At 42.5% G+C, this 26,863-nt stretch overlaps 1 protein-coding gene across 1 annotated transcript in view; it reads right to left on the bottom strand.

The window, feature by feature from the left end:
* LOC139418429 (NALCN channel auxiliary factor 2-like) overlaps positions 1-26,863 on the bottom strand; it is a 58,090-nt gene that overhangs the window by 5,697 nt on the left and 25,530 nt on the right. Inside the window, exon 2 of the mRNA XM_071167839.1 lies at positions 1,388-1,559. Coding sequence (XP_071023940.1) covers positions 1,388-1,559 — 172 coding nt within the window. The remainder of the gene's footprint in view (positions 1-1,387; positions 1,560-26,863) is intronic.

Below are 26,863 nucleotides of genomic sequence, written 5' to 3'. Positions count from 1 at the left end.
TCAATAATGTTTTCCCCTCTTCCATACTCAACTTTACGGAATTCAAAATTACAATTCTTGTCTTTCTTAATTTGGTCAGATACACTTGGATGTGTAGTGTCAGTGTTTGTTGCTGGCATGTCATACCTAAGTTTGCTAATCTTGCCAATGAAAAAATAATTAAAGTAGTTGGCAATATCAGTCGGTTTTGCAATGAAGTCGGTTTTCGCAAATTTCATTGAAGGTGCTCCAAAGCTTTTTACTATCATTCTTTGTCATTTATCTTTGTATGATACTCTAGTTTCTTATTCTTTTTATTCAGTTTAGTCACATGATTTCTCAATTTGCAGCCAGATTTATTAGGCATTTGTTTGCCTCATCCCTCTCAACCATACCATTTTTTCAATTCCTCATCAATCCACGGGAATTTAACAGTTTTTTCTTAATGGGAGCATCCTGGGATGAGCAATTTCATAAATCTGTCAAGTGCAACGTCTGTTTGCACCACAGACCAACAGATATTCTTTACATGAACAACATAGGAATCACTACAAAACGTATTGTATGACCTCTTATACACTATATTAGGCCCAGGCTTTGGAACTTTGGTTTTCCTAGATATGGCTATTATATTGTGGTCACTGCATCTGGATACCACTTTCAAGCATGAGTAAAGATGTGATCAGTACATGTTAATGATTTCATTCCTGTGCTGTTTGTAACTACCCTGGTAGGTTGACTGATAACCTGAACCAGGTTGCAGGTACTAGTGAATATCTTTCTTGAGTAGTCCCAGAAAGTCCTCCGTAATTTGACTCCCCCCTCATGCGAGAGAAAGGCCTATAGTAGGGTGTGCTTGGGAAAGATGGCGGAAGTGGATGATGAGTTCGAATCAAGCACAGTTTGTGTAGACGAATGTTCAGAATGGACAACAGTAGAATTGAAACCTGGAACAAAATGTACATTTTCTAAAATTGTAGTGGAGGATATGTGTATGAATCGCTTCTTGTTGGGATGCGTTTGTTGAATAAGGATGCATATGTGGGAGACCTGTTTGAGGTGTCGAAAATGGTTAGTATGCGCTGGGAAAAGTGGACTCTGTCAGAGTGACCAGGAGTGGTCTTATTTTGATTCATTGCATTTCTGAAGAACAGAGGAAGATTGCAGTGAGCCTCAAAAGGATCCGGAAAACAGATTTTCCATTGTTGAGGTAATGGCAGCTACTGTCAACTACAGGCACAGATAGAACAAGGAGCTAGTTATAAAACAATCTGAGATATCCAAAATATTTTCAGGCCTTCCTGGTGTGGAATCGACCCACAGTTTCTGTGCAAATACATGAGCTTGAGAGAAAAATGGTAACAACAATAACGACTAAATGTCACTCAAGGCACCAATCATACTGTACCTGTACAGATGAAACTGGATAGTCCTCCGTAGACCAAGTCGTCATTGTCTGGTAACACAAAGGGGCACATGGTCTGGACCTCCAGACAATATTGCTTGCAGGGAATCCTGTGTTGACACTGGCTCTGGGTGGCGTTGAAGTATTCTGAGCATAACCAGGCTTTGTAGACTGACTGCAAGAGAAGAGCACAGCGCCTGGCAGCTTTCACACACAGCAGGTTTTTGTCATTGCAGTGTAATTGATGGACATTAAAACCATTTCTACAGTATTAGGGCAGCAGCTACTACAAACATCTATTTTCTGCTGAGGTGGCAATGGGTAGCTATAGTGAATCCTCTATAAGGGGACAGATGATACAAATTGGGCTGACTACAGTGATAGAAAACTTTGCCAAAACAAAGCCAACCCAGTATACACTTTGTCAAGGCCATCTCCAGGCCATCAGACTGTTGAACAGCTATCCCTACAGTAGTTGGCTACCTGCCCAGGACTCTGCCCTGCACCTTGATACTAATGCCCCATGTATATAGAGTCATTGAATGCTGGTCACTTCATATTCTGTTTATATACTGTTGCTTGTATGTGCGTATGTATATACTTTATTCTCGATAGCTCATCCTAATATACCTACAGTGGCTTGTGAAAGTATTCACCCCCTGGGCATTTTTCCTATTTTGTTGCCTTAAAACCTGGAATTAACATGTATTTTTGGGGGGTTTGTATCATTTGATTTACACAACATGCCTGCCACTTAAAAGAAGCAAAATATTTTTTATTGTGAAACAAACAAGAAATAAGACAAAAAAACAACTGAAAACTTGAGCGTGCATAACTATTCACCCCCTCAAAGTCAACACTCTGTAGAGACACCTTTTGCAGCAATGACAGCTGCAAGTCTCTTGGGGTATGTCTCTATAAGCTTGACACATCTAGCTACTGGGATGTTTGCCAATTCTTCAAGGCAAACTGCTCCAGCTCCTTCAAGTTGGATGGGTTCCGATTGTGTACAGCAATCTTTAAGTCATAACACAGATTCTCAATTGGATTGAGGTCTGGGCTTTGACTAGGCCATTCCAAGACATTTAAATGTTTCCCCTTAAACCACTCGAGTGTTGCTTTAGCAGTATGCTTAGGGTCATTGTCCTGCTGGAAGGTGAACCTCCATCCCAGTCTCAAATCTCTGGAAGACTGAAACAGGTTTCCCTCAAGAATTTCCCTGTATTTAGCACCATCCATCATTCCTTCTATTCTGACCAGTTTCCCAGTCCCTGCCAATGAAAACATCCCCATAGCATGATGTTGCCACCACCATGCTTCACTGTGGGGACTTGTTCTCGGGGTGATGAGAGGTGTTGGGTTTGCGCAAGACATAGTGTGTTCCTTGATGGCCAAAAAGCTACATTTTAGTCTAATCGAATCAGAGTGCCTTCTTCCATATGTTTGAGGAGTCTCCCACATGCCTTTTGGCGAACACCAAACGTGTTTGCTTATTTAGTTTTTTAAGCAATGGCTTTTGTCTGTCCACTATTCTGTAAAGTCCAGCTCCGTGGAGTGTATTGCATAAAGTGGTCCTATGGACAGATACGCCAATCTCCGCTGTGGAGCTTTGCAGCTCCTTCAGGGTTATCTTTGGTCTCTTTGTTGCCTCTCTGATTAATGCCCTCATTGCCTGGTCTGTGAGTTTTGGTGGCCGGCGTTCTCTTGGCAGGTTTGTTGTGGTGCCATATTCTTTCCATTTTTTTATAATGGATTTAATGGTGCTCCATGGGATGTTCAAAGTTTCTGATATTCTTTATAACCCAACCCAGATCTGTACTTTTCCACAACTTTGTCCCCGACCTGTTTGGAGAGCTCCTTGGTCTTCATGGTGCCGCTTGCTTGGCGGTGCCCCTTGCTTTGTGGTGTTGCAGACTCTGGGGCCTTTCAGAACATATACTGAGATCATGTGACAGATCATGTGACACTTAGATTGCACACAGGTGGACTTTATTTAACTAATTGTGTGACTTCTAAAGGTAATTGGTTGCACTAGATCTTATTTAGGGGCTTCATAGGAAAGGGGTGAATACATATGCATGCACCACGTTTCCGTTATTGTTTTCCTTTCACTTCACCAATTTGGACTATTTTGTGTATGTCCTTTACATGAAATCCAAATAAAATCCATTTAAATGACAGGTTGTAATTCTACAAAATTGGAAAAACGCCAAGGGGGATGATTACTTTTACAAGGCACTGTACTACAGTACATACCATTTTATTTCGTAATGATATACTGTCTATACACACCACATATTTATATTCTGGGTTCTTTCTGACACATGCTAACTAATACAATCTACTCTGGATAGTTACTTGGACTTGTTCAGTCATTTCTTGATTTCTTGTTTTGATTATTGAGTATTTGTGAGACATTCTACTGCACTGTTGGAGCTAGTAACACAACACATTGTACTGTACTGTTGGAGCTAGTAACACAAGACATTCTACTGTACTGTTGGAGCTAGTAACACAATACATTCTACTGTACTGTTGGAGCTAGTAACACAAGACATTCTACTGTACTGTTGAGGCTAGTAACACAAGACATTCTACTGTACTGTTGGAGCTAGTAACACAACACATTGTACTGTACTGTTGGAGCTAGTAACACAAGACATTCTACTGTACTGTTGGAGCTAGTAACACAATACATTCTACTGTACTGTTGGAGCTAGTAACACAAGACATTCTACTGTACTGTTGAGGCTAGTAACACAAGACATTCTACTGTACTGTTGGAGCTAGTAACACAACACATTGTACTGTACTGTTGGAGCTAGTAACACAAGACATTCTACTGTACTGTTGGAGCTAGTAACACAAGACATTCTACTGTACTGTTGGAGCTAGTAACACAAGACATTCTACTGTACTGTTGAGGCTAGTAACACAAGACATTCTACTGTACTGTTGGAGCTAGTAACACAATACATTGTACTGTACTGCTGGAGCTAGTAACACAAGACATTCTACTGTGCTGTTGGAGCTAGTAACACAAGACATTCTACTGTACTGTTGAGGCTAGTAACACAAGACATTCTACTGTACTGTTGGAGCTAGTAACACAACACATTGTACTGTACTGTTGGAGCTAGTAACACAAGACATTCTACTGTACTGTTGGAGCTAGTAACACAATACATTCTACTGTACTGTTGGAGCTAGTAACACAAGACATTCTACTGTACTGTTGAGGCTAGTAACACAAGACATTCTACTGTACTGTTGGAGCTAGTAACACAACACATTGTACTGTACTGCTGGAGCTAGTAACACAAGACATTCTACTGTACTGTTGGAGCTAGTAACACAAGACATTCTACTGTACTGTTGAGGCTAGTAACACAAGACATTCAACTGTACTGTTGAGGCTAGTAACACAAGACATTCTACTGTACTGTTGGAGCTAGTAACACAACACATTCTACTGTACTGTTGAGGCTAGTAACACAAGACATTCAACTGTACTGTTGGAGCTAGTAACAAGACATTATACTGTACTGTTGAGGCTAGTAACACAAGACATTCTACTGTACTGTTGGAGCTAGTAACAAGACATTCGACTGTACTGTTGGAGCTAGTAACAACACATTCTACTGTACTGTTGGAGCTAGTAACAACACAATCTACTGTACTGTTGGAGCTAGTAACACAAGACATTCTACTGCGCTATTGGAGCTAGTAACAAGACATTCTACTGTACTGTTGGAGTTAGTAACACAAGACATTCTACTGTACTGTTGGAGCTAGTAACACAAGACATTCTACTGCGCTGTTGGAGCTAGTAACACAAGACACTCTACTGTACTGTTGGAGCTAGTAACACAAGACACTCTTCTGTACTGTTGGAGCTAGTAACACAAGACATTCTACTGTGCTGTTGGAGCTAGTAACACAAGACATTCTACTGCGCTGTTGGAGCTAGTAACACAAGACACTCTTCTGTACTGTTGGAGCTAGTAACACAAGACATTCTACTGCACTGTTGGAGCTAGTAACACAAGACACTCAAGTGCACTGTTGGAGCTAGTAACACAAGCATTTCACTGCAGCTGCTATAACACCTGCAAATTTGTACGCGACCAATAAACTTGATTTTATTCAGGGCTGTAGCCATGGAACCCTATAGTGAAATTTACTGAGTCAGCCACTGTGGTAATGCACACTGTAAATCACTGTAAGACAAGCACTGTATGGGGCCAGTGAACTACATTGAGTACAGTACAATGTAGCTAAAGGAAAGCCAGGGTACATCTTCATCCTACTCAGGAAGCTCTCCACCAGGCCCTGTGTTTGATTAAGTAAGAGAGATAAATATAGATGATAATATGAGCAAGGCAGCAGCAGCAGCCCTCCACAGACAGAGGCACAGGAAACAGGGCAGCAGTGATGTAGACAGAGGACCACAGCAGTTTCTTCACCTCGCTCCGCTGTGGAGCCAAGGGCTACCATGCCAGCAGGATGAGCCAGAGCCTTTCACAGCCATTCTATTTATCATATGGTCAGCCTCCCATCACTACACCCAATACTACAACCTGTCTTTTCTTTATTCACAACAGGATAAGGGTAGGTACTGGTCGGTTCCTGGATGAGAGACTAGATACTGCTGGAAGTGGTGTTGGACGGCTAGTAGGAAGCACTCTTTCCGCTGCTCTAAAAAAAATATCAACGCCCCAGGGCAGTGATTGGAGATATTGCCCTGTGTAGCGTGCCGTCTTTTGGATGGGCCGTTAAAACGGGTGTCCTGACTCTCTGTTGTCACTAAAGATCCCATGGCACTTATCGTATGAGTAAGCGTGTTAATCCCAATGTCCTGGGTACATTTCTGTCCATCGTACCATCATGGTCACCTAACCATCAACAGTTTCCAATTGGCTCATTCATCCCCCTCCTCTCTCCTGTAACGATTCCCCAGGTCGTTGCTGTAAATGGGAATGTGTTCTCAGTCAACTTATATGGTCAAATAAAATTATACAATTCTGAAGACGAGTCAGCCCCACCAAGAGTAAACATTGTGAAGGATGAGGATGTCTGCTGCGACACAAATCTAAGTACAGATACTCAATTATTTTATTGCACAATTACAACACAATACATCAAACACTACAGTATATTACAACTTTGTCCAATGTTCTGTGTCTCCCTCTACATGCTTTCTTGGTTCATCTTTCAATTACAAACCCCACTCACTCCTGAGAGAGACAGAGACGAGAGAGGAATTCCCTGACTACATTTCCATACACATTAACCTGCAGTATGTTGCTGACAGATGGCACGCTGGAATTGTGTTTCCAGAATGACAAAGACCATCAAGGAACTCATCAACATCCACATGAACAAGGGGGCTCAGAGAACTGAACCCATCTGATTGAATAAGTTAACACCACAGAAGGTGACTCTGTAACATAAGACGTTATCAAACATCGTGTTTTACAAGACACTTGTGCAGAGTAAGAAAAAAAAGAGCTAGAGGCTGTTTTGTATGTACAACCTATTGCAACACAATACTAATCCTGCAATACAAAATGAAATAGTTGCGAGAGATGAGGCGATTAGACCAGCATCCCGGAGTCGCCTCTCCAATGTTGACGTTGAGACTGGTGTTTTGCGGGTACTATTTCATTAAGCTGCCAATTGAGGACTTGTGAGGTGTTGGTTTCTCAAACTAGACACTAATGTACTTGTCCTCTTGCTCAGTTGTGTACTGGAGGGGTGCAACTCAACTTTAGGAAGGTGTTCTTAATGTTTTGTGCACTCGGTGTATAATAAGCCTAGTGCATGGTAGCTGGCAGAGAAAGGAACCAGTGATGGTAGGGAAACATTGATTTTAGGTTTCATCAATGAACCTCCAGAGAACACTGATTCATTCAATCTTAATCTGGGATTAAATTCAAAGCTACTTCATCCTCCTCTTGCGATGCCATTGCATCAGTGTAGTGTCTGCAATCTGTACTAAGACTCACTTGTACACGGTTGAATTGGGGACAATTCAGTTTCACAGCACACAGCAATCAAAGATGGCGACTGGAGTGCATGTGCGCACATAACACTCGGGGCCAAATGCAAACTCTGCTCTCCCTTGCTCTATAGTAAATTATGGAGATCCCCAATTTAGCTACTGATTTTAAACACGTGTGAGTGTGGCTATGAAATACCAGTTATCAGTGTAAATTGACTGTAGTTATTTCCTTCATTTATCCAAAATTGGAGTGGAGGATACGTGTTTGAATGATAATGAATCACTTCTTGTTGGGATGCATTTGTTGAGTAAGGATGCATATGTGGGAGACCCGTTTGAGGTGTCAAATGGTGAAGTAAGGTCTAAGGCACTGCATCTCAGTGCAAGACGTGTCACTACAGTCCCTGGTTTGAATCCATGCTGTATCACATCCGGCCGTGATTGGAAGTCCCATAGGGCGGCGCACAATTGGCCCAGTGTCATCCGGGTTTGGCCGGGGTAGGCCATCATTGTAAATAAGAATTTGTTCTTAACTGACTTGCCTAGTTAAATACATGTAAAGGTTAAATGTAAAAAAATACAAAATAATTTAAAGTATGCGCTGGGAAAAGTCTGTCAGAGTGACCAGGAGAGGTCTTCTTTAGATTAATTGTATTTCTGAAGAACAGAGCAAGATTGCAGTGAGCCTCAAAAGAATCCGGACAACAGAAGTTTTGTCTTAGTAGAGCACCCGTCAAAGGAGTCATCTTGGGGTGACATTGGATGTTCAGGTTGAATCTCCTATGCGGCGGCTATTAAAATAATTGAGAAAACAAATGATGCTAGTGAAGATATGGTAGTCAATGCACCACAGCCTGTAGTAAATGTTTGCTGCCAGTCAAAAGATACCTTGGTGGATTTTGTGGCGTTCATTGCCACAGTTATAAACCGTACGGCACAAGTCTCAACGAAGGCTAAGAAACTGGAGCTTAGTGTGACTGCGGGAGAAAAGTTTTGGGGATTTAAGGATTTTACATCTAAAGACCTGCAAAGGGTACTGGAAGACCCACCCTTCCAGGTTTCTCTTGAGCCTGTGTAGGGATCAGATTAGTTTAATTTTTTCACAGAAAAGTTGTTGAATTTTTTCTTTTTGTAGTTTGGTAGTTTTATGGTAGTTTGTTACTGTTTTTGGCAATTTTGTTTCCATCCCGCACAGTAGGTGCGCATTAAATGCACATTAAATTGCGCAATCGCCAATATACCATAGAAGAAGAAGGTGTTAACCCATGTTCACGGTTAGCCACTGTTATGTAAATACAAGCTGAAAAGTATCAGTGGCCTGGGCTTGGCCCTCGATACGAGACGCGCCAGCGCACGTGTGCTTGTACACCATCGGATAAATGAGACACCCACACTACTTTTCCCCACGGGTTCTGCCATTTTGTCCTGTCCCCAACTCAAAGATGATGGAAAAATGAAGATGTCCCACTCAGGCCGTTTACCATTGAATAAAAATTGTCACAGTACGCTATGAAACGCCTACTTCCTGGTTCAAGTCCCATTCTGCTTTTAGGCTTCAAATTCATGAAAATGTGGTCATTTAAGAAATATGTCAAATGTTATTTGTTGATTCATTTAGTTTTGATTGTGTTATTGTATTTTTCGTAATCGAAAACCTACATAGAAGGCATTGGGTAAAGATAATTAATCCACAAATACAAATATAATTTTAGATATATCTTAAATGACCCCATTTTCATGAATTTAATGATATAAGCTTGAAGCCCATTCAAAAACTGTAAAGGACTTGAACCAGGCGGGACATTCATAGGGTGTTCCGTTCTGCTCTCCTATAGACACCAATGCGATAGCAGCTACTGTAGGTCTGGTCTGCTTAGTTCATTGACTGTATATGAACCAGAAAAAAATGAGGGAGTGGGATTTTTCTGCTTCCTCTTCCGTCTCTGCCCTAATTTTGGGCGTGACAATTATTTCATCAAATTTGTGAAAACATGGTCATTTTAGATATTTACAATTATATCAGTGTTTGTGGGTAAAAACTACAAGGCAACTTCCTGGAAAACGACAAGTCACTTTCATACCATATTTCTTATTAGTTTCTTGAGATATATAACAGTTTGTTTGAAAAAGGCCTGTGACAATTGTGCTATGTCTGGTTTAGACATTATATAGCCTCTGTGTTGGGTAAAAGAAGTTACCAGTTATTTGGTCAAGTGCACCCCTGCTCATTGTGGTTTAGCCCGAGAGTGTCACTAGGGGTGTGCTCAGCAGGACACAAGTTATGTTCAGATAGAAATAGGCTATATAGAACAAACATGCCTCTCTGACATGTAGAATAAAGAATCACCTGGAAATCAGTGTTTTTACGCTTTTATGTGTCATCCTCTGGGTTTCTTGTACTTTTAAATACCTTTTTAAAGGTAACGTCAGTGATATGACGTAGATCATACATACCCAGCAGGTGGATGGATGGTGGTCCGGATCAGGATCAGTACCAATAATGGGATCAATACGGACAGCGGGTCCAAGAAAAAATAAAAACTTTTTGCACACACGTAAGACATGACAAAATGTGTAGAATTGCAGGAAATTAGCTTAAATTGCAAAATGTTCTCTCCACTCCATAGCTAAATGTGTACAATTGTAGGAAATGAGCTTAAAATATAGCGCAACATTCTCTTTCCGCCAACAAGAAGGGTGTGAAGAGGTTGCAAGCAATGTTCCCTCTAAACTGCACGAGTGTGCAGGTCCCCTCGGACTGGCACACAGAAGAAATATCAGCCCTTGCAGAGAAGCATGAGATTGAACTTCAACTTTCTAGAGTTTTCCCCTTAGTTAACACTATCAACGTTTCCCTTTACTGTAGGAATTGTGCTTCAATCAACGCAATATTAAACTCTTTCATTGCAACATACTGAAACAAAACAAACTATGCAAGACTTAGTATGCAAAACTAACTGTGCAAGCGATTTTCTTGTAGGCAGAGCACATTGGAGTAGGATTCTATTGCATTGACAGGCACGACTAATGCCTGTACTCTGCCAGCCGGGTGCGCCATAAACAATCAGAGCTGCAGTAGGCCTATATGCAAAAAGCTATTGCCATATATGGATCTGTGCCATTCACTTTGAGCAGGATTATTTTATAGCATGAACAGTCGTGAGTAGATGCGCTTGTTTTGATATCAAAGCGAGAGCTGCATGTAGCCACCTGTGCACACATTTGTTAATATTCTTTGCTAGTTAGTGAGTTATTAGCCCAGTTATTGCTAACTTCTAGTCAACAATGGGGTAGTGATTGCTTCCTACAAGAGCACAAAATGTGTGCATTTCTCAGGCCTACATTGAACACCACACATTTGCTGCTACTGACAGAACAGCTATTCCCATGTTAAAATGTTATGGAATGCATTTGCTCCATTGTTTTTCATGGTAGGTCACTCTTGTAGGCCACTCTGGTAGGCCTACATTATGATCAAATAGCCACAGCAGCCTACTCGGCCACTGTTAAAACTGTAACTTAAAGCGGGTACAGCCTTAGTGTTCACAGTAAATCTTCATAGTTGCACAGAATTTTCATAATGTTCAAGTTTGCACTCAGCAGACCTGAAATTTTGTCAGTGTTGAAAAAAAGTAGAGGAAACATTGGTCGCGAGGTGGGGGTTTGTTACTACGCCATAAAGAATGATAGAGTTCGCCCGCCCTTGAGTGCGTCCACCAATTTATTGTAGTTAACCACAGGAGGTTGATGGCACCTTAATTGGGGAGAAAGGAATCGTAGTAATGACTGTAGCGGAATTAGTGGAATGGTAACAAATACATAAAACACAAGATTTCCAGATGTTTGATGCCATTCAATTTGCTCAGTTCCAGCCATTATTATGAGATGTTCTCCCCTCAGCAGCCTCCTGTGTAGTCAACTGGGTGGGACTTCCAACTTCATTGGCTGATCTCTCATGTCATGTCCAACCAGGTCATCTGGAGGGATTAGCTAATTGTGAAGAAGAAAATGGACTACTGCCCATGCTGTCAAAAATGCTATAATGGCACAGATACAAAGATGAGTCCTCTATCTAACTCTATGTACTACACTGACAAACGACAGTATCCCTCCGGACATTTGTCACCTAGGAAATGTGTGTGGCCGGACCTTCTCAAATAGTAGTTGAGTACCCCTGACGTGAATGCAAAAGTAAACAGCATAGAGGGTCAATTTCAGCAACAACTATGAGTGTTGGAGCTCGTGGCTAAACTCTTCACTGTTCTGGTTCCGTGGCTACCACATTGCAAGAGTGTGAAATGAACCCACGCACATGCGCAGATACTATATGTGACTGTGTGAGAGTGAAGTCTTGCATCTTACTCATCACAATATCTGTGGTGCTGCTCATGCAACGTCATTTCGCTGACTCTACCTTTAAACTGTACAAATTGTTTTACCCTGAATAAAATTAATCAATCAGTATTTATTATTTTAGATTCGATTTTGATATCGGAACCTGTCAAATGAGGCTCATAGTTTGTTTTTATAAGTACTTTAGCTTATTTCTTAAGTTCTTTCTTTGTATTGTTTTTGTGTGTAGTGTTTTGTACTGTTAGGTATTACTGCACTATTGGAGCTAGAAACACAAGCATTTCACTCCACCTGTGATAACACCTGCTAAATATGTGTACGAGCCCAAAACAATTTGATTTGATTTATTTTGCCAACATTATATTTATTCTAACCACCTCTACCATCAATTTGATTTGAAATGACATATTTTTCCTCTTCTCATCCTTAGCCTCTTACCTGCCTGTCTCCCCGACTGCAAGACACGTTTATCTTTTCAACATGGATAAATGTCTGGAGCATGTTAGAACTTGGAGATGTTGGATGATGCATCTGGAAAACTTCAATCTAGCAAGCGTAAGTTGACTTCACAATGATGAACTGAGACATACAATGAACTTTAAAGGCCACCTATGTCCACCACTGAGAACACTGTGTCTAGGCCAGTTTGATTGATGCCGCCATAGACCTATAGCGCTGACCTACCTTACTGTAGGGCATTTTTCAGTGGGCTCCAAACAAATTGCATAGAGAACAAGAACACAACAGAATCAACTTTAAGTGCTGCACACAGTTGGATGGAGTCTACTTTTCTAGCTAATAGGGGGCTCTTTACTCTTCTGTAGCAATATGGGTATAATGATGCAGAGCAGACAAAGGAAATGTCTGCTTTTTAACGACCTTTCCATGGATTTTCTCATGACATCATGGGTCTGTCTTCCTTTTATGAGGCCTATTAAAAAGTCAGCCCTGGGCATCCCTAGTCAGTCGACAACACACTGTTAAAACCGAGCCTATCTTCCACACAGCTATCGTCTCCACAGTTAGAGACCACACGGTGTGACATGGGAAGTTCTATGAAATGTGTGTTTTGATTTGACTTCTTTGAGCACACTGTAGTGTAGTTCGGCATACTGCAGTAGTCTTTCAGTCAAAGCAAAAGTTGTCTGTCGTATTCTTTTCACCAGCAGATGTCCTCACTGCTACATTGAAACCCTGTTTCGCGTTGCCATAAATCACATTCATCATGGCTGTTAGTTGTCATATCCTCCTAACACCGAGCAAAAAAAAGCTATTTTTATTTGTTTCACATCAGATTAGTGTTTATTTATTTTTACAAATAAAATAAAATGTGAACACCATTGTTTATTTTATGTAGTGGACATAAGGAATTGGTTGATAATAAATATGAAACACTTAACATTACAATAAATGGGTTCAGTAGGTAAAAACCATAGTTGGCGCATCCTGATGTCCACTACAGAGGACATTTATAAAAAAGCTCTTATTTATTTAATGTGAAAAAAACATTACACTGATCTGACAACTCACCAAACTATTCTTGAGATATTTACTTACTATAAACAATTTGAATATCAAACTCACAAAAAAATATAATTACACAATTACACGCACTAACCTTTCTTATACCATAAAATGTGCTAATTGTGTTTGGCAGCAATTCTGAAAAACCAGGAAGAGAAAGTTATCCAGGTCACAGCCTCACATGTGATATAATTGAAAAGCCCAGAATGGCCTCTCAAAGGCACACCAGGAATTAATTACCACAGTGGCATGAATGGCCTCAAAGATACAGACCAAAAACCAATGTCCATAAGAGTGGACAAAAATGAATTGCTCGGTCTCAGGACAATAAAAAATGATTTCCTGTTTACCATCCAATAATTAAAAGTAATTCCTAGAAATGGGAAAAATCACAAATCCATTTTTTTTCTACAATCTTAATAAATTACCTTAAATGAAACATTCTTCAATGTTTCATGACTTTCCGAGTAACAGCATCAGATTTATTGAATTCTTGGTCAAATAGACATTGAACACATTATGATCAACAAATCCAAAGTCCAAATCATTAAATGATGTTCTACATAATGATAGCCTGCCTCCTAGATGTGCTAAACGCTAGCTTAGCTTTGAATGTGCTCTGTGAAAGACTCAAGGAGAGCAGAGTGTGCTAACCTGACAACCTGGCTTTGTGTGGGTCTCAGACTAAGGAGTGTTAGCCGCTTGCCCGGCTCTGAATGTGGGCCTGCTAACCTGGCTGGCTGTCCTTACACAGCCCAATGAGTTGGCTCCATGCCTAGCCCCGCAGACAGACACACAGCACAGTACAGCACAGGGCTACTCTTAACACGCTGGAGACAGTCAACTGCATGAGATCACTGATGCTTCAAGTGCTCAATAGAAAGTCATAAGAGACACAGGGAAAATAAGCATTTTACCAGTCATCCAGTACTTCTCATGCTGTCATAGTGTTTAATGTTAGCCCATTAAGAATGTGTCATGGTGGTCTTGTGTATACAGATAGCTTTTAGTATGTAAAGGTGGAGGTAGAATGTAATGAGTCATATTTGCTGCAGGTCCTATCTTCGGCCAGGACTGAAAGTGATGCTGGAGGAAAGCATCCAGAGCAGATTCAATTAAAGCAAAGTACACCACATGACCAAAAGTATGTGGACACCAACTCGTCGAACATCTCATTCCAAAATCATGTGCATAAGAAGTTGGTCCCCCCTTTGTTGCTATAACAGCCTCCACTGTTCATGGAAGGCTTTCCACTAGATGTTGGAACATAGCTGAGGGGATTTGCTTCCATTCAGCCACAAGAGCATTAGTGAGGTCTGGCACTGATGTTGGGCGATTAGGCCTGGCTCACAGTCTGCGTTACAATTCATCCCAAAGGTGTCCTATGGGGTTGGGGTCAGTGCTCTGCGCAGGCCAGTCAAGTTCTTCCACACCGATCTCAACAAACCATTTCTGTATGGACCTCACTTTGTGCACAGGGGCATTGTCATGCTGAAACAGGAAAGGGCTTCCCCAAACTGTTGCCACAAAATTGGAAGCACAGAATTGTCTAGAACAAGGGGGGGTTAAAGTACGGCCCGCCGGGCACTTCAATCCGGCCGAGAAATACATTATTTATTTATTTATATTAAATAAAAGTACTTTTTTTTTTACCCATTTCTTCTCCCCAATTTAGTGGTATCCAATTGGTAGTTACAGTCTTGTCCCATTGCTGCAACTCCTGTACGGACTCGGAAGAGGCAAAGGTCGAGAGCCGTGTGTCCTACGAAACACAACTCAGCCAAGCGACACTGCTTCTTGACACAATGTCCCCTTAACCCGGGAGCCAGCCGCACCAATTTGTCGGATTAAAAACTGTACACCTGGCGACCATGTCAGCGTACATGCGCCCGGCCCGCCACTGGAGTTGCTAGAGCGCAATGGGACAAGGAAATCTCGGCCTGCCAAACCCTCTCTTAACCCGGACGACCCTGAGCCAATTGTGCGCCGCCTTATGGGTCTCCCAATCACGGTAATCTGTGTCATAGCCTGGGATTGAACCCGGGTCTGTAGTGATGCCTGAAGCATGGCAATGCTTCCACTCTGGAAGCTCCCGCAACATTTAAAAAACAATTTGTCCCCCAAGGCCCTCCGTTGAATTTCAAAATCCCGAAGTGGCCCTCGAGCCATGGTTTCCATGGCTGCTTCCAGAGGCAGTTTGGAACTCGGTAGTGAGTGTTGTAACCGAAGACAGACGATTTTTATGTGCTACGCGCTTCAGGACTTGGTGGTACCATTCTGTGAGCTTGTGTGGCCTACCATTTCGCGGCTGAGCCGTTGTTGCTCCTAGACGTTTCCACTTTACAATAACAGCACTTACAGCTGACCGGAGCAGCTCTAGCAGGGCAGAAATTTTGCGAACTGACTTGTTGGAAAGATGGCATCCTATGACGATGCCACATTGAAAGTCACTAAGCTATTCAGTAAGGCCATTTTAATGCCAATTTTTTTCTATTTTATTTTATTTATCCGTTATTTTACAAGGTAAGTTGACTGAGAACACGTTCTCATTTGCAGCAACAACCTGGGGAATAGTTACAGGGGAGAGGAGGGGGATTAATGAGCCAATTGTAAACAGGGGATTATTAGGTGACCGTGATGGTTTGAGGGCCAGATTGGGAATTTAGCCAGGACACCGGGCTTAACACCCCTACTCTTGCGATAAGTGCCATGGGATCTTTAATGACCTCAGAAAGTCAGGACACCCGTTTAACGTCCCATCCGAAAGACGGCACCCTAGACAGGGCAGTGTTCCCAATCACTGCCCTGGGGCATTGGGATATTTTTTTAGACAAGAGGAAAGAGTGCCTCCTACTGGAGATGGAGATTGCATGGTTGTGTGCTTGATTTTATACACCTGTCAGCAACTTGTGTGGCTGAAATAGCTAAATCCACTAATTTGAAAGGGTGTCCACATACTTTTGTATATATAGTGTATGTCTGCACCGTTTTAATCACCTCGTTAAGTATGGTGTTAAGCAGCTATCTAATCACGAACCTTTTAAGGTGCGTTTACACACACAACAATTCTGATGTTTTTACCACTAATTGGTCTTTTGACAAATCACATCAGATCTTTTTCAGAGCTGATCTGATTGGTCAAAAGACCAATGTTGAAAAAAAGATCAGAATTGGGTTGCCTGTGTAAACGCAGCCTAAAAGGAAAATTACAATTGGCTCAGAACAGGGCAGCACGGCTGGCCCTTAAATGTACACGGAGAGCTGACATTAATAATATGCATGTAAATCTCTCATGGCTCAAAGAGGAGAGATTGACTTCATCACCCCAAAAAATTGTGAGAAGTGTTGACATGCTGAATGTAGCGAGGTGTCTGTTTAAACTACTAGCACACAGCTCAGACACCCATGCATACCCCACAAGGCATGCCACCAGTGATCTCTTCACAATCCCCAAGTCCAGAACAGACTATGGGAGGCACACAATACTACATAAAGCCATGGCTACATGAAACTCTATTTCACATCAGGTAACTGGTGCAACCAGTAGAATCAGATAAATAAATCTGATAAAAATACACCTTATGGAGACACACACACACAGGCATAGACACATGGTAAGTCACACACTCTACACACACATACAAATGGATTTTGAATTGTAGATATGTGATAGTAGAGTTTTGTCCTGTGGGCACACACAATGTGTTGTGAAAAGTGTTATGAAATGTAATGTCATGTAATATTTAAAATTATATATAACTGTCTTAATGTGTTTGGACCCCAGGAAGACTAGCTGCTTCCAAGGCAGCAGCTAATGGGGATCACTAATACATTCAAATAAATACAGTCAGCAGGCGGTCAGACAGCCTTAACGTCTCTCAGAGCAGATGTGATTTTCACTCCTGCCACTACACAGTAAAACCTGTCATTATGCACAGCTCAGGAAAAGAGCAGAGAGCGAGTTAAGAGTATAAGCCTCAAAGGTTGCCAAAACAAGTTTAGAAATTCCTAGTATTGTGAGTGTGTTGTATTCAATATATTGTACATACAGCGTATTATAGTATTGCCCATTCAATCTTCTACAATTGCATTTTTCCTATCCTTTTAGCAATGAGAAAAAAATGCATATCACTTGTCTGTGGTGCACCTAGCTTGCGGTTGAATCAATAGGTATAGCTTGTTGCAAAGGGGAGGTTGCTTATCTGAACCACAGATAAGTAAAATCAATTGTTCCAAGATAAACATTTGGAGTAAGTATAAGCTACAAATGTGACCTCAGATCACACTCAGTTGGTACAAAACACAGTCCAGTTTCAGTCCAACACAGTTGAGACATCGACAAGCGATATTGTCAAGTATATTCTGGCGCAGTATTGTCCAGCAGTAGCTTCAGTAGATCTGTTTTCCAGTATTTATGACCTATTGTCAGTCTAGAATCTACTTAGCTACCCCATATTGTCCCTTTTGGGACAAAAGGCTATACTGTATGATATAGTAATATATTATTGAAGACTATAAGAGCTCTCTCTCTCCCATATAAGTCCTTATCACTGAAGGGGATAGAAGGTCCTGCTATAAGAGCTCTCTCTCTCTCTCTTTAAAATATATTCTCATGACTAAAGGGGTGAGGTGACAATGGGCCTACCCTGCAGCTCTTTTGCAACTGCAGGGTTCCTTCTGAGTAATAGTGAGGTGAAGCAATTATCTGTGTATAAATGGGGTGGAAATGGCCCAATATACAGCTGTCTTAAACATTTCACATATACTTAATCAGAGAGACCAAGTCTCACTGGAGACTTGGACCAAGGAACACCTTATTGTTGGAAAGAGAATAACTGCATGAGCCAGAAAAATCCGGACCTTCTGATGGGTCAACTTCTTCTGATTTTTAAATGATCACAAGATCATGTTGTGTGGTGTTGAGATGATCTTGAACATTATATCATTAGGTGATCAATTTCCCCCCCTATGACTATACTACCTCAAATCAAATGTTCAAATCAAATTTTATTTGTCACACGCGCCGAATACAACATGTGTAGACCTTACAGTGGAAATGCTTACTTACAGTGCCTTGCGAAAGTAATCGGCCCCCTTGAACTTTGCGACCTTTTGCCACATTTCAGGCTTCAAACATAAAGATATAAAACTGTATTTTTTTGTGAAGAATCAACAACAAGTGGGACACAATCATGAATGGAACGACATTTATTGGATATTTCAAACTTTTTTAACAAATCAAAAACTGAAAAATTGGGCGTGCAACATTATTCAGCCCCTTTACTTTCAGTGCAGCAAACTCTCTCCAGAAGTTCAGTGAGGATCTCTGAATGATCCAATGTTGACCTAAATGACTAATGATGATCAATACAATCCACCTGTGTGTAATCAAGTCTCCGTATAAATGCACCTGCACTGTGATAGTCTCAGAGGTCCGTTAAAAGCGCAGAGAGCATCATGAAGAACAAGGAACACACCAGGCAGGTCCGAGATACTGTTGTGAACAAGTTTAACGCCGGATTTGGATACAAAAAGATTTCCCAAGCTTTAAACATCCCAAGGAGCACTGTGCAAGCGATAATATTGAAATGGAAGGAGTATCAGACCACTGCAAATCTACTAAGACCTGGCCGTCCCTCTAAACTTTCAGCTCATACAAGGAGAAGACTGATCAGAGATGCAGCCAAGAGGCCCATGATCACTCTGGATGAACTGCAGAGATCTACAGCTGAGGTGGGAGACTCTGTCCATAGGACAACAATCAGTCGTATATTGCACAAATCTGGCCTTTATGGAAGAGTGGCAAGAAGAAAGCCATTTCTTAAAGATATCCATAAAAAGTGTCGTTTAAAGTTTGCCACAAGCCACCTGGGAGACACACCAAACATGTGGAAGAAGGTGCTCTGGTCAGATGAAACCAAAATTGAACTTTTTGGCAACAATGCAAAACGTTATGTTTGGCGTAAAAGCAACACAGCTGAACACACCATCCCCACTGTCAAACATGGTGGTGGCAGCATCATGGTTTGGGCCTGCTTTTCTTCAGCAGGGACAGGGAAGATGGTTAAAATTTATGGGAAGATGGATGGAGCCAAATACAGGACCATTTAGGAAGAAAACCTGATGGAGTCTGCAAAAGACCTGAGACTGGGACGGAGATTTGTCTTCCAACAAGACAATGATCCAAAACATAAAGCAAAATCTACAATGGAATGGTTCAAAAATAAACATATCCAGGTGTTAGAATGGCCAAGTCAAAGTCCAGACCTGAATCCAATCGAGAATCTGTGGAAAGAACTGAAAACTGCTGTTCACAAATGCTCTCCATCCAACCTCACTGAGCTCGAGCTGTTTTGCAAGGAGGAATGGGAAAAAATGTCAGTCTCTCGATGTGCAAAACTGATAGAGACATACCCCAAGCAACTTACAGCTGTAATCGCAGCAAAAGGTGGCGCTACAAAGTATTAACTTAAGGGGGCTGAATAATGTTGCACGCCCAATTTTTCAGTTTTTGATTTGTTAAAAAAGTTTGAAATATCCAATAATATCCCTCTCTTAGGTCAGTTAGTTTGTTGTCCTTAAGCCCTTTTGCCACAACTTTGGAAGTATGCTTGGGGTCATTGTCCATTTGGAAGACCCATTTGCGACCAAGCATTAACTTCCTGACTGATGTCTTGAGATGTTGCTTCAATATATCCACATAATTTTTGAGCCTCATGATACCATCTATTTTGTGAAGTGCACCAGTCCCTCCTGCAGTAAAGCACCCCAACAACATGATGTTGCCACCTGCGTGCTTCATGGTTGGGATGGTGTTCTTCAGCTTGCAAGACTCCCCCGTTTTCCTCCAAACATAACAATGGTCATTAAGGCCAAAGAGTTATATTTATGTTTCATCAGACCAGAGGACATTTCTCCAAAAAGTACGATCTTTGTCCCCATGTGCAGTTGCAAACCATAGTCTGGCTTTTTTATGGCGGTTTTGGAGCAGTGGCTTCTTCCTTGCCTTTCAGGTTATGTCGATATAGGACTTGTTTTAGTGTGGATATAGATACTTTGTACCTGTTTCCTCCAGCATCTTCACAAGGTCCTTTGCTGTTGTTCTGGGATTGATTTGCACTTTTCGCACCAAAGTACGTTCATCTCTAGGCGACAGAACGCGTCTCCTTCCTGAGCAGTATGACAGCTGCGTGGACCCATGGTGTTTATAGTTGCGTACTATTGTTTGTACAGATGAACGTGGTACCTTCAGGCATTTAGAAATTGCTCCCAAGGATGAACCAGACTTGTGGAGGTCTACAATGTATTTTTTGGGGTCTTGGCTGATTTCTTTTGATTTTCCCATGATGTCAAGCAAAAAGGCACTGAATTTGAAGGTAGGCCTTGAAATACATCCACAGGTACACCTTCAAATTGACTCAAATTATGTCAATTAGCCTATCAGAAGCTTCTAAAGCCATAACATAATTTTCTGGAATTTTCCAAGCTGTTTAAAGGCACAGTCAACTTAGTGTATGTAAACTTCTGACCCGCTGGAATTGTGATATAGTGAATTATAATGAATTATATGTGAAATAATCTGTCTGTAAACAATTGTTGGAAAAATTACTTGTGTCTTGCACACAGTAGATGTCCTAACTGACTTGCCAAAACTATAGTTAACAAAAAATTTGTGAAGTGGTTGAAAAACTAGTTTTAATGACTCCAAACTAAGTGTATGTAAACTTCTGACTTCAACTGTATATATAGGGGGTACCGGTACAGAATCAATGTTCAGGGGCACAGGTTAGTCAAGGTAAAGTGACTACGCATAGATAATAAACAGAGTGTAGCAGCAGAATAAAAATAGGGGGGGGGGGGGGTCAATGCAAATAGTCCGGGTAGCCATTTGGTTAGCTGTTCAGGAGTCTTATGGATTGGGGGTAGAAGCTGTTAAGAAGCCTATTTCTCACCCATCCACACACAATAACCCATAATGACCAAGTGAAAATATGTTTTTAGACATTTTTGTACTTACCGCTTGCCGTGAGAAAACAGTCTATGACTCGGGTGAGAAGTCTTACAGGATAATGTAATGCTTCGCACAATTGCATATTAAAACATGATACACAGGTATCTGTGTGTCGGTCTGAGAAGAGAGACCATAGCATACTACAGTTCCTTATTGAGAGGTTTCCAGTCAGCAGTCAGAGTAGAGAGACAGATTAGTTTTGCCCTGTGTCTTCCTTGTTGGTTTGTCAGTTGCCAATAGATTACTCACTCAGAGCGATGGGCAGAAGCATGAGCGCAGAGACAGGGGTCGTTTCTCTGCTTTCTCTTATGTCTGCTTGCAATAGTGCTATTCTTTTTTACAGGCCTCCAGGAAAGTAATATTTTCTTCAACGTGTATTGTTTGTAATGAACTGGTAATTAATGTGCTTTAGCAGTATCAGCATTATTTCAAAATAGGCATTCATCAGACATTTTCATACACAACATGTAGCTAGACAGGGAGATAGCTAGGTTTCGGGAAAACCGTGATGTTGATAATAACATGGCGTACCAAGTCCACTAAACAGCTGTTGTTGTAGGAAGTTCTTGTTAAAGCCCCCATGCAGTCTTTTTAATTGTATTTTGAAATCATCACAGCATGTCTAATAAATCACTGTGTGTGTTTCTTTCATGAAAATAACTCTAATATATTTTTATCATGTATTTCCCTGAGCCTCCTTTTGCCATTGAAATACTCAGTCTGGTGCTCTATTTCGCCTGCTCTCTTTGCTATAGCCATGGAACCCCTTGCTACTCTCAGTCGTGTAAGTGCCGATATAGCTCCGGTTAAAATAAAAGACACGCAGCACAATATTTCCCACTATGCAGATGATGTTCTTTTGTTTTTATCCAAGCCTAAAACGTATATTCTACCCTTACTTAACTTGATAGATACATGTGGCTCCTTCTCGGGCTTCAAGATAAACTAGCAAAAAAGCTAATTGATGTCGATATCACGGCCTGTGGATATGCAATTTGTGCACTCTACCCCATATAGAACAGTGATGGGCAAGTTCACAAGCCTTGGCATCGTAGTGACAAGAACTTGATCAGCTATTGAAAACGAATTGGGATATGAAAATCAGCTTAAACAAAACATAGATTTTTGGAAAGCTCCGCCTATCTCCTTGGTTGTATAAACGCTATTAAAATGGTTGTCCTACCCAGGTATCTTTACCTCTTCCAAAGTCTACCCAATTTCATACCACAAAGCTATTTTAAGAAAATGGATTCAATAGTAATTCCATTCTTATGGGTTAACAAGGCAGCCAGAATTTCAAAGAAGCATTTATGCAAGTATAAGTTAGTCAGGGGTTTTGGCCTTCCTCACTTTAAATGGTATTATTGGGCTGCTAGTCTGAATATTCTGTCTTTCTGGATGGAAAGTTTACCTGGGGTCCGACAGAATGATATGCTTTCGTGGCTTTTGATTGAGCAGGCCTCCTGTCAACGTTCCTCACTGCCAGATTAGGTATTTTCTTAACATACCCACTGTATACATTGACAGCCCAATTTGCCTGAATCATGCATTCCACCATGCATTGAATGATATGGTGTTTTCACCGTGGAGGGAGAAGGGGCTCACAACAATCGGTAACTTATACATTGGTCATTTAGCTTCATTTCAACAATTACAGGGTAAGTTTAACTTGCCAACAACACATTTTTTCAAATCAGGAATTTCTTAAAGACACATCCCACAGTATGGCATTAAACCAAATAATCCTACATTAGATAGCCTGATCCTTGTCAAACCCCATTCAAAAGGGTCAGTCTCTAGACTGTATGATGTGCTACATGCTCACATAGAGGTGCCCACATAGAGGTATCGACAGACACTATTAAAATGGCTTGGGAGCAGGAACTTGGTTCAGAAATCTCAGATGAGGCCTCAATAGAAGCTCTCAGGAATATAAACCGCCGTTCAGTGAATGCCAGACACAACCTTGTTCAGTTTAAGGTGATACCCAGGTTACATTACTCAAAGGTTAAACTGCATAAAATATTCCCAGACACCTCACCACTGTGTGAGAGGTGCAAGCAGGAGGAGGGGACTTTGACCCACATGTTTTGGACATGTCCTAAGTTACATGCTTACTGGGCTCTCATTTTTGATTATTTACCTAAAGCCTTTGATAGAATTATAGCCCCAGACCCATTGACCGCTCTGTTTGGTACAGTTGATGGGAATAACCAGGAAGGGAAGGCTGTCCCTCTTTGTACTCTATTAGCCAAAAGGCTCATATTGCAATTTTGGAAATTGGAGACTGTACCTACCTTTGAAATGTGGTTATAGGATTTAGGGAATGTAATGCATATGGAAAAGATTTGATACAATACTTCCAATAGAAGTCCAGTGTTTTACAAAATATGGCAGCCGATACTAGATAAATGGTCTAGTCCCGCTTCATAACTGGGTTGATGATTTGCTGCTACTCTGTGCTGTACTTCACTCAATATTTACATTTGGCTTAACTACACTGCTTGTAATGACTATATGCTGTCTTCATATAATATGTACCACCTAACAGGACTTTTGTATGTGTGAGTTAAGCTTTGCTTTGTCCTCTAAATTGGCCATCCCATTCAACAGTACAATGAATGTCAATGTTTGTATCTCTGTCTTTTAAAAAATAAAAATGATTGTGTTGATACAAATGTAAATATATATACATACACAGCCCTGATGGACAGATAGGATCATCTAGACTCTAGAGAAGGCCTGGGCAATTATTTTCCATGGAGGGCCACATTAGAATATATTTTTGCCATCGCGGGCCAGAATCATATTACAGGATTATACATCATGTGTATGACTGTGTTGACAGATATATCTACTGTAAATCACGTCCAGATAGGCTACTTATTTTACTTTTTTAACATGCACATATATAAACCATATCCATGTTTTCCTTTTGGTAGGTATTTTCATTATTAAACATGCAATGAACTACACGGAGGAAAAAGTACATTGCGCATTCAGCACCACGGTCAGCACCACGGACAGAATTCTTGTTAACGGGTATGCACAAAAACACAAGAAAGAGAGAGAGCTCAACATTACATTTAAACTACTCAATCAGTATGAGGAGTGAAGTCTCTGATGGGCATTGACTAGAGCAGTGAAGTCAGGTATAGTTTCTGACGTTGCTATGCTCAGGATTGCTGAGAGGTGAGAGAGAGTAAGAGACGATCTGTGCCTTGACTTTCTATATTTCATCACTGAAAATGTCTGTTCACATACAGTACCATTCAAAAGATTGGGGTCGCCTTGAAATGTCCTTGTATTTGAAAGAAAAGCACATTTTTGGTCCATTAAAATAACACCAAATTCATCAGAAATACAGTGTAGACATTATTAATGTTGTCAATGATTATTGTAGCTGGAAACGGCTGATTTTTTAAATGGAATATCTACATAGGGGTACAGAGGCCCATTATCAGCAACCATCACTCCTGTGTTCCAATGGCACGTTGTGTTAGCTAATCCAAGTTTAACATTTTAAAAGGCTAATTGATCATTAGAAAACCCTTTTGCAATTATGTTAGCACAGCTGAAAAGTGTGGTTCTGATTAAAGAAGCAATAAAACTGGCCTTCTTTAGACTAGTTCAGTATCTGGAGCATCAGCGTTTGTGGGTTCCATTACAGGCTCAAAATGGCCAGAAACAAAGTGTCACACCCTGACCATAGTTTGCTTTGTATGTTTCTATGTTTTGGTTGGTCAGGGTGTGATCTGAGTGGGCATTCTATGTTACATGTCTAGAGTGTCTAGTTCTATGTTTGGCCTGATATGGTTCAAAATCAGAGGCAGGTGTTAGTCATTGTCTCTGATTGGGAACCGTATTTAGGTAGCCTGTTTGGTGTTGGGTTTTGTGGGTGATTGTTCCTGTCTCTGTGTTTACACCAGATAGGGCTGTTTAGGTTTTCGCACGTTTATTGTTTTGTTAGTTTATTCATGTATAGTGTCTTTATAAATTAAACATGAATAACCACCACGCTGCATTTTGGTCCGCCTCTCCTTCACCACAAGAAAACCGTTACAGAATCACCCACCACAACAGGACCAAGCGGCGTGGTAACAGGCAGCAGCAGGAGCTGCGCGATAAAGACTTCTGGACTTGGGAAGAAATCCTCGACGGGAGAGGACCCTGGGCAAAACCAGGGGAGTGTCGCCGTCCCAAGGTGCAGCAGGAGAAGCGGCAGCAGGAGCAACAAAGTCTGGATTACACGACGTGGGAGGAAATAGACAGGTGGGCGGTCGACCCAGGAAGAGTGCCGGAGCCCGTCTGGGATTCGCTGGAGCAGTGCGAAGAGGGGTATAGGAGAATGGGGTTGGAGAGACAAGCACGGCGGCGCGGACAGAAGCCCGAGAGTCAGAGAGGGGGCACACAAGGAGTATGGCGAAGCCAGGTAGGAGACCTGCGCCAACTTCCTGTGCTTACCGGGGGGCTAGAGAGACCGGGCAGGCACCGTGTTATGCTGTGGAGCGCATGGTGTCCCCAGTGCGGGTGCATAGCCCGGTGCGGTACATTCCAGGTCCGCGTATCGGCCGGGATAGAGTGAGCATTGAGCCAAGTGCCATGAAGCCGGCTCTACGCAGCTGGTCTTCTTGGGCCGGCTTACATGGCACCAGCCTTGCGCATGGTGTCCCCGGTTCGCCTGCATAGCCCAGTGCGGGCTATTCCACCTCGCCGCACTGGCAGGGCGACCGGGAGCATTCAACCAGGTAAGGTTGGGCAGGCTCGGTGCTCAAGAGCTCCAGTGCGCCTGCACGGTCCGGTCTACCCAGTACCACCTCCACGCACCAGCCCTCCGGTGGCAGCTCCCCGCACCAGGCTTCCTGTGCGTGTCCTCGGCCCAGTACCACCAGTACCAGCACCACGCATCAGGCCTACAGTGCGCATCGCCTCTCCAGCGCTGCCAGAGCTCCCGCCCCTCATTCCAGAGGCGCTAGAGCTACTCAGTCCAGCGCTTCCTCTCCAGTGTTGCCGGAGCCACCCGTCTGCCCAGCGCCGCCTGAGCCACCCGTCAGCCCAGCGCCGCCAGTCTGCCCAGCGCCGCCTGAGCCACCCGTCTGCCCAGCGCCGCCAGTCTGCACAGCGAGTCTGCAAGGAGCCGCCAGTGCCGCCAGTCTGCAAGGAGTCGCCAGTGCCGCCAGTCTGCAAGGAGCCGCCAGTGCCGCCAGTCTGCAAGGAGCCGCCAGTGCCGCCAGTCTGCAAGGTGCCACCAGTCTGCAAGGAGCCGCAAGTGCCGCCAGTCAGCCAGGGGCCGCCAGTCAGCCAGGGGCCGCCAGTCAGCCAGGGGCCACCAGTGCCGCCAGTCAGCCAGGGGCCGCCAGTCAGCCAGGGGCCGCCAGTGCCGCCAGTCAGCCAGGGGCCGCCAGTGCCGCCAGTCAGCCAGAGGCGCCAGTGCCGCCAGTCAGCCAGAGGCGCCAGTGCCGCCAGTCAGCCCAGAGGCGCCAGTGCCGCCAGTCAGCCCAGAGGCGCCAGTGCCGCCAGTCAGCCCAGAGGCGCCAGTGCCGCCAGTCAGCCCAGAGGCGCCAGTGCCGCCCCTCAGCCCAGAGGC

Source organism: Oncorhynchus clarkii, chromosome 10 (assembly GCF_045791955.1).
Source record: "Oncorhynchus clarkii lewisi isolate Uvic-CL-2024 chromosome 10, UVic_Ocla_1.0, whole genome shotgun sequence".
Taxonomy (NCBI): Eukaryota; Metazoa; Chordata; class Actinopteri; order Salmoniformes; family Salmonidae; genus Oncorhynchus; species Oncorhynchus clarkii.
The sequence above is the reverse complement of the archived record's forward strand: the minus strand, read 5'-3'. Positions and strand labels throughout refer to the sequence as shown.